Genomic DNA, 9006 nt, shown 5'->3' on the forward strand with positions numbered 1-9006 from the left:
GCCTGAGCAGGATGGCTGCTGCCATAGGGGTAATGACTCAGCACCAGGATCCCATGGCTGCTCTCTCAGTTCTCTCCCCAAAGCTTCCTTCCATTCCTTCCTCAGGTATCTCTAGCCCACTCTGCCCCTGCCTTTGCCAAAGCCCAGGGTAAGTGGCCACAAATGAAAATTTTTATGTTGAGGCTAGCCACTCTGAAAAGCCATCTTTGCATTGTTCCTGTGTGTGCTTTTCCGCTTGCTGCAGCCACCTCTGCCACATGCCTCCTAAGTTGCCACGGACTCCCACAGCATTTTTGCCAGAGTCCTCAAAGTCTTACTTTTTAAAAAATCTGCTGCATAGGATCACTGGCATGCCCACAATGTCAGATATGGCCATGGATACCAGCTCCAAGATCACCACCAAATACTTAAAGGAAAAGAAGGGAGTGGAAGAGGCAAAGAATGGAAGAGATGCACCTGTTAATGACAATGCTAATGAGGAAAATGGGGAGCAGGGGGCTGACAATGAGGTAGATGAAGGAGAGGAAGAAGAAATGGAGGAGGAGAAAGAAAAGGAGGAAGGCGATGGTGAGGAAGAGGATGGAGATGAAGATGAGGAGGTTGAGGCAGCCATGGGCAATTGGACAGCTAAAGATGATGAGGATAACGATGTTGACACCAAGAGGGAGAAGTTCGATGAGGATGACTGTGAAGCAAAAAAGGAAAAATTAAACTTAAAAAAAAAAGGCCACTGTGATCTATTTACACTGCACTTCCCATCTCAGAATCTAAACATGGTCACCTTCAAGTAGAGATTCCCACCCACCCACTGCAGGCAGCACCACTCTCAGATCTGACATATGTTCTCCACCACCCAACCAAAACCACTATGTGAATTTGCAACAGGGGAGGAAGAAAACGAAACTTCCAAGGCCCTACTTTTTTCTTAAAAGTCCTTTAAAAAGGAAAATTTGTTTGTATTTTTTATTTACATTTTATATTTTTGTACATATTGTTAGTGGTCTGCCATTTTTAATGATCTGAGCATGACCAAACCAGACTTTGGAGCATTCTCTGTCCTACTTCAGACTTTACTTGTGGTGTGGCCATGTTCATTATAATCTCAAAGGAGAAAAAAAACTTGGAAAAAAAAAGCAAAAACAACAACAACAAAATCTTATTCTGAGCATTCCCGTAACTTTTTGTGCATATATTTAGCTGTACTATAAGTAGTTGGTTTGTATGACATGGTTAAAAAGGCCAAAGATAAAAGATTGCTTTTTTCCATTTTGTCTATAAAGTTTCTGTTTATTTACTTATTTTTTGGCCTGTTTGATGTATGTGTAAAACAATGTTGTCCAACAATAAACCGCAATTTTATTTTGCTGAGTTGTTCTAACAAAAAAAAAATTACGTTGGCCCTTTAAACGGCTCTTTGCATCTCCAACCATCTGTCTCTGGGAGAGAGCAACCCTGCCAGTTTTCACTGCTGGTTGTTATGTGTACTTTTCCAGCTCTGGTGTTCTAGGCTGGGGATCCAAGCTTAGGATTTAGACCCCACACTTCTCAGGGGGATCCAACCAGTTGCATAATTATCCCTCCTGTTCTGCCACCTATGGGCACCCAACCAATCCTCTTGAGTCTCCATGACACTCCTGATCAGTCAATTAGTACTGAAGCTGATTCTTTTGTCTGTCTGAGGTTATGAGGCTTCTCTCTCTCTATTGTTCAGTTGTTTGTTCTGGATGATACCTCCACGATTTAGTTGTAAATCCAGATTGGTCCTGGGAGGAGGTTAGTGGCTTACATTCACTCCTCTACCATTTTGTACCCCCATTTTAAAATTTTTAATGATACTCCATTTTGTTTTTCACAGTGGCAGCACCAGCCTGCATTCCTACCAATAGGGCACTAAGCTTTCCTTTTCTCCATATCCTCACCAGCACTTGTTTGTTGATTTAATGATGGTAGCAATTCTGACAAGTGTAAAGTGATATCTCATTGAGGTTTTAATTTGCATTTCTCTGATGATCAGTGATGCTCAGCATTTTTTTCATATGTCCATGGGCCCTCTGTCTGTTCTCTTTGGAGAAGTGTCTATTCAGGGCTTTTGTCCATTTCTTAATTGGGTTGTTTGTCTTCCTGGCATTGAGTTGTATTAGTTAATTGTATATTTTATAGATTAAATCCTTGTCAAATGTATCATTGGCAAAAATGTTCTATATTTGTCTTGCTGATGGTTTCTTTAGTTGTACAGAAGCGTTTTAGTTTGATGTAGTACCATTTGTTTATTTTCTGCTTTGTTTAAGTGCCTTAGGAAATATATTGGCAAAAATATTTCTATGCTGATATCTGAGATTTTACTCTCCATGTTTTCTTCTAGAATTGTTATGGTTTCAGGTCTTTTATCAGTTTTGAATTTATTTTTGTGTGATGTGTAAGTTAGTGGTCTAGTTTCATTTAATATATTTTATTGATTATGCTATTACAGTTGTACCATTTTTCTCCTTTTCATTCCCCTCCACCCTGCTCTCCCCTTTCCACCACCATTCCCACTCCTGCCTTAATTCATGTCCATGGGTTGTACATATAAGTTATTTGGCTTCTCCATTTCTTATACTATTCATTACCTCCACCTGTCTGTTTTCTACCTACCATTTATGCTTCTAATTCCCTGTACCTTTTTCCCCTTTTCCCCCCTCCACCTTCCCACCGATAACTCTCCATACAATCTCCATTTCTGTGTTTCCATTCTTGTTCTAGTTGTTTCCTTAAGTGTGTTTTTGTTTTTGTGATTGTAGGTTTTGTTGTTAATACTTGTGTGTTTGTTGTCATTTTACTGTTCATATTTTTGATTATCTACTTTTTCTTAGATAAATCCCTTTAACATTTCATATAATATGGGCTTGGTGATGATGAACTCCTTTAACTTGACCTTATCTGGGAAGAATTTATCTGCCCTTCCATTCTAAATGATAGCTTTGCTGGATAGAATAATTTTCGATGTAGGTCTTTGCCTTTCATGACTTCAAATATTCTTTCCAGCTCCTTTTTGCCTGTAAGGTTTCTTTTGAGAAATCAGTTGATAGTCTTTTGGAAATTCCTGTGTAGGTAACTGTCTCCTTTTCTCTTGCTGCCTTTAAGATTCTCTTCTTATTGCCCTGACTGGTGTAGCTCAATGGATTGAGCATGGGCTGCAAAACAAAAGGTTTCCAGTTTGGTTTCCAGTTTGATTCCCAGTCAGCGCACATACCTGAGTTGTGAGCCAGGTCCCCAGTATAGGGCACTCAAGAGACAACCACACACTGATATTTTTCTCCCTCTCTTTCTCCTTCTCTTCCCCACTCTCTAAAAATGAATAAATATAAATCTTTTTTAAAAAAAGATTCTCTCCTTATCTTTAACCTTGGCTAATGTAATTATGATGTGCCTTGGTGTGTGCTTCCTTGGGTCCAACTACGTCAGGAGTCTCTGAGCTTCCTGTACTTCCTGGAAGTCTATTTCCTTTGCCAGATTAAGGAAGTTCTCCTTCATTATTTGTCCAGATAAATTTTCAATTTCTTGCTCTTCCTTTTGTCCTTCTGGTACCTCTATGATTTGGATGTTGGAATGTTTAAAGTTGTCCTGGAGGTTCCCAAGGCTCTCCTCATTTTTTTTAATTCTTGTTTGTTCATTCTGTTCTGGTTGAATGTTTATTTCTTCCTCCTGCTTCAAAACATTGATCTGAGCCCTGGTTTCCTTCGCATCACTGTTGATTCCCTGTGCATATTCCTTTATTTCACTTTTCATAGTCTTCAATTTTTCCTCTATTTTGTGGCCATACTCAACCAGTTATCTGAGCATCCTGATTACCAGTGTTCTGAGCTCTGTATCTGATAGGTTGGGTATCTCTTCAGGGCTTAGTTGAAATTTTTCTGGAGCTTTGATCTGCTGTTTCATTTGGATTGTATTTTTTTTTGTCTCAGTGTGCCTGTTATGTACTAAGGGGTGGAACCTTAGTATTTGCCAGGGTGGGAGAGTCCACATTGCTGCATTTTGGTGCTGTATGTGGAGGATGGGTATCCGAGGTAACAGTGCTGCTTGTTCAGTTATTGCCAGCTTTCAGTCACTTCCTCTACTACCCACAAGCAAATTGGGCCCTTCTAGTGCTGATTCCTGGGTGGGTGGGTGGGTTTGTTTATGTTCTAGGACCCTGTGGGTCTCTCCAATGAACTCTCCTGTGTGGCTGGGAGTTTCTCCCACTGCTGTAACACCCACAGGTTTTTTCATTCAAAGGTTTTGAGGCTTTATTTCACCATGCTGGAAACCTGGGTTGCTCCATCTGCCTTGCTCCCCAGTTGTTCCTCCCAGCTTATCTACATGCCAATGTGGGACCACCTGCTCCACCAGCCACTGCCTCTTCCAGCCCTCCAGCTGCCGTCTGCCCCAATCTTCCAGCCACCATGTTGCCCTGAGTCCTCTCTGCCCCAGCTTTTCATCTCCTCCCCTCCTGCTCGTCAGGATGAATGTTTCTTCTTTAACTCTTTGGTTGTTGGATTTCCCTACAGTTTGATTTTCTGTCAGTTCTGGTTGTTTTTTTTGTTTTTAAATTTGTGGTTGTCCTTTTAGTTGTGCAAGGAGGCACAGTGCATCTACCTATACCTCCATCTTGGCCAGAAGTCTAGTTTCATTTTGTTTTTGCATGTACCAGTCCAGTTTTCCCAACACCATTTATTGAAGGCACTGTCTTTGCTCCATTGTATGCTCTTGCCATCTTTGTCAAATAGCAATTGCTTATACAGGCATGAGTTTATCAGACAAGTAGAACCAAAAAATGGCATCCAAATTGGAAAGAAGGAAGTAAAGCTGTCAGTATTCATAGAGGACATGATATCATACATAGGAAACCCTATAGAGTCCTCCTAGAAAATACTAAACCTACTAAATGAATTCAGCAAAGCAGCAGGATACAAAATTAATACCCAGAAATTGATGGCATTTCTATACACAAATAATGAGCTATAAGAAAGAGAAACTAAGCCCTGGCTGGTGTGGCTCAGTGGATTGACCACTGGCCTGTGAACCAAAGGGTTGCCAGTTCAATTCCCAGTCAGGGCACATACCTGGGTTGTGGGCCTGGTCCCCAGTGGGGAGTGCAAAAGGCAACCACACATTGATATTTCTCTCCCTCTCTTCCTCCCTCGCTTCCCCCCCTCTAAAAATAAATAAATAAAATCTTTAAAAAAAGAGAGATAAACTAAAAAAAAATTCCATTTACTCTTGCAACAAAAAAAATAGGTGTCCAGGAATAAATTTAACCAAGGAGGTAAAGGACCTATACTTGGGAAACTATAGGCCACTGAAGGAGGAAATCAAGGAAGATACAAATAGTGGAAATAGATACCATGTTCGTGGACTGGAAGAATTAACCTCATTAAAATGGCTATTCTATCCAAAGCAATCTATACATTCAATGTAATTCCTATTAAAATACCAATGGCATACTTCACAGAACTAGAACAAATACTCCAAAGATTTATATGAAACTAAAAAAGACCTTGAAAAGCCTCGGCAATCTTGCAAAAGAAGGTCAAAGCTGGAGATATCAAAACTCCTGATATCAAACTATTCTATAGGGCCACTGAAATAGAAGCAGCCTGGTACTGGCACAAGAACAGACAGATAGATCAATGGAACTGAACAAAGAACCCAGGAATTAACCTATGTAAGTTTAGGGTGTAATATATGATAATTTTGTATATATATATATATATATATATATATATATATATATATATATATATTGCAAAATGGTTACCACAATGTTAGTTAATACCTCCATCATTTGACATTTTTTTTGTGGTGGTAACATTTAAGATCTACTCTTTTAAGTACTTTCATGTATATAATACAATAAATTATTCTTCATTATAGTTACTATGTTGTATATTAGATCCCCAGAACTTATTTTTCTTATAGGTAGAAATCTGTACCCTTTAACCCGCACCTCCCCATTTCCCCTGGCAACCACCATTATACTTTCTATTTCTATGACTTTAGCTTTTTTACATTCCACATATAAATGAGAATGTGCAGTATGGTCTTTCTCTGACTGGCTTATTTCACTTAGCATAATGCCCTGTAGGTCTATCCATGTTGTTGCAAAAGGTTGGATTTCCTTCTTTTGCATGACTGAATAATCTGTTCTTCCATCAATGGGCACTTGGGTTGTTTCCATATCTTGACTATTGTGAATAATGCTCCAATGAACATGGGAGTGCAAATATCTTTACAATGTCCTGATTTCAATTTCTTTGGATGTATACCCAGAAGTCGGATTGCTGGATGAAATGGTAGTTCTTTTTTAAAAAATTTTTGGGGACTCTCCATACTGTTTTTGTAGTGGCTGCACCAATTTACATTCCCACCAATGGTGATCAAAGGGTTTCCTTTTATCCACAGCATTCCCAATATTTGTTGATGAGGCTTTTCTACCTTATTAGTTCATGTACCTAAGATAAACGTATTACTTATTGCTCAAATGAGACAGGATTCAACATTTTTATAGATGTAAATGCAAAGAAACCTTATTTACATAAATAAATATATTGTACTAGGAGAAGGAATAGAGTTTTGTTGGGGCAATGTCACCTGATATTTTAAAAACTCTTTTCACATTTCATGTCCTCCAAATTTCATAATAATTATCAATTTTTAAAAAATGTGGTAAAATATACATCAGAAAATTTACCACTTTAACCATTTTAAGTATACAGTTCTGTGGCATTAAGTACATTCACATTGTTGTGCAACTATCACCACCATCCATCTCTGGAATTTTTTCATCCTCCCAAAATGGAACTCTGTACTCACAAAACAATAACTCCCTATTTCCTTCTACCCCTGGCAACCACCATTCTACTTTCTGTGTCAGTGAATTTGAGTACTATAGGTACCTCAGATAAATAAAACCATACAACATTTGTCTTTTTGTTCCTGATTTATTTCACTTAGCATAATATCTTCAAGGTTTGTCTGTGTTGTAGCATGTGTCAGAGCTTCTTTCCTTTTTAAGGCTGAATAATATTCCATTGTATGTATATACCACATTTTTTATTCACTTATCCATTGATAGACATTTCAGTTGCCTTTTAGCAATTATAAATAATGTTTCTTCCACATTTTGGCTATTGTAAATAATGGGTATTTAAATATTGTAGCCCATGCTTTCAGTTCTTTTGGGTTTATACTCAGAAGTGGAGTTGTTGGATTTTAGTGTACTTTATTTTAATTTTTTTAAAGAACTGTCATACTGTCTTCGACAGTGGCTATGCCATTTTACATTCCCACTAGCAATGCACAAGAGTTCCATTGAAAAATACTTTTAATGCTTAATCAGTCTTCAATATTCTTGAGTGTAAAAAATTGGATACCACCTACTTGCAAAGAGATTTGTTACCCAGGCTTGATTAGAGTCATCCACTTTTTTTTAACACTAGCACATTATTTCAAATTGCCTCTTTGTTTTCCCAGAGTTATTTATATCCATGGGGCAATGCACCTTAGTGAGAATTAAGGTGGGTGAAAGTTACCTTTTTTTAGAGAGAGAATTTTGAGAGTTTATTTGAGCCAAACTGAGAACAATTGCCAGGAAGCAAAATCTCAACTGATTGAAAAAATGCTCTAGAAAATGGCAGTTTTGCACCTATTTTATACATTACAATAAAAAGAAAGAAGACATGAGTGGGTTACATGAAATCCACTGGTGATTGGTTAGGGAGGTGGAAGAAAGCAAAGCAGAGAAACCTCTGGGATTGGATTAAAAGGAAAATGACAGACACATACTTCTTTTACATAAGTGAGTACAGGATAGTTAACAATCAACAATTAACATGAGAACAATAAGAATGAGGGGATATGTAGTGTCCCTTTTGTGTGATTTGTGCACTTTGAGGGGTGCAGAAAAAGGAAATTTCACATTCCAAAGGTATGTTATTGTAGATGAAAAAATACAAATAGACTAACATAATTAAAGACTGCCTTTTTTGCCCTGGCCAGTGTGGCTCAGTGGATTGAATGCTGGCCTATAAACTGAAAGGTCACCAGTTCAATTCTGAGTCAGGTCACATGCCCGGCTTGTGGGCCAGGTCCCTGTCTGGGGGTGTACGAGAGGTTACATGAAAGCATGAAGGCTCTCACACATTGCTGCTTCTCTCCCTCTTTCTCCCTCCATTCCCCTCTCTCTAAAATTAAATAAATAAGCCCTGGCTGGCGTAGCTCAGTGGATTGAGTGCGGGCTGCGAACCAAAGTGTTATAGGTTCGATTCCCAGTCAGGGTACATGCCTGGGTTGCAGGCCATGACCCCCAGCAACCACACATTGATGTTTCTCTCTCTCTCTCTCTCCCCCTCCCTTCCCTCTCTAAAAAATAAACAAATACTTTTAAAAAATTAAATAAATAATTTAAAAAAAAAGACAAAAAATAAAGATTGACTTCTTTTGTCAGGGAAGATTCTAGCCTAGGACATGACTACCTGCCATAAACCTTTTGTTAATAAGTTTTGGGGTTTTTTAAAACTTTATTGGACTGGATCCTGATATATTTTTTAAGATTTTATTTATTTATTTTTAGAGAGGGAAGAGAGGGAGATAGAGAGAGAGAGAGAGAAACATCAACATGCGGTTGCTGGGGGTTATGGCCTGCAACCCAGGCATGTGCCCTGACTGGGAATCAAACCTGCGACACTTTGGTTCACAGCCCGCACTCAATCCACTGAGCTACGCCAGCCAGGGCGGTGTTAATAAGTTTTAATTTCACACCATCCTTTGTTTTTTAGAAGAATTTGAGAAGGCTGGTGGTGAGAGGAGAGCTAGTAAAATATAACTGGCTTGCTGCCCCCACCATGGATACTTTCTCAAGCAGATACATTTTATGGAAAATATACAAATTGAAATTGAGGATATGGAACTAGGTTCACTTGAAATTTCACAGAAAGTCTTCATGTACTCCCAGGAAAACACAGACCTCAGTTTGAAGATTAATGAGGT

At 38.7% G+C, this 9006-nt stretch overlaps 1 protein-coding gene across 1 annotated transcript; it reads left to right on the forward strand.

Moving 5' to 3' along the window:
• Positions 1-344: 344 nt before the first annotated feature.
• Positions 345-893, forward strand: LOC114505480 (prothymosin alpha-like). Its single transcript, XM_028523372.2, has one exon. It carries the CDS (start codon positions 351-353, stop codon positions 789-791), a length of 441 nt encoding a protein of 146 aa, XP_028379173.2. The 5' UTR covers positions 345-350; the 3' UTR covers positions 792-893.
• The last annotated feature ends 8113 nt before the right edge of the window (positions 894-9006 follow it).

The sequence above is a fragment of the Phyllostomus discolor genome, chromosome X (genome assembly GCF_004126475.2).
Source record: "Phyllostomus discolor isolate MPI-MPIP mPhyDis1 chromosome X, mPhyDis1.pri.v3, whole genome shotgun sequence".
Lineage (NCBI taxonomy): Eukaryota > Metazoa > Chordata > Mammalia > Chiroptera > Phyllostomidae > Phyllostomus > Phyllostomus discolor.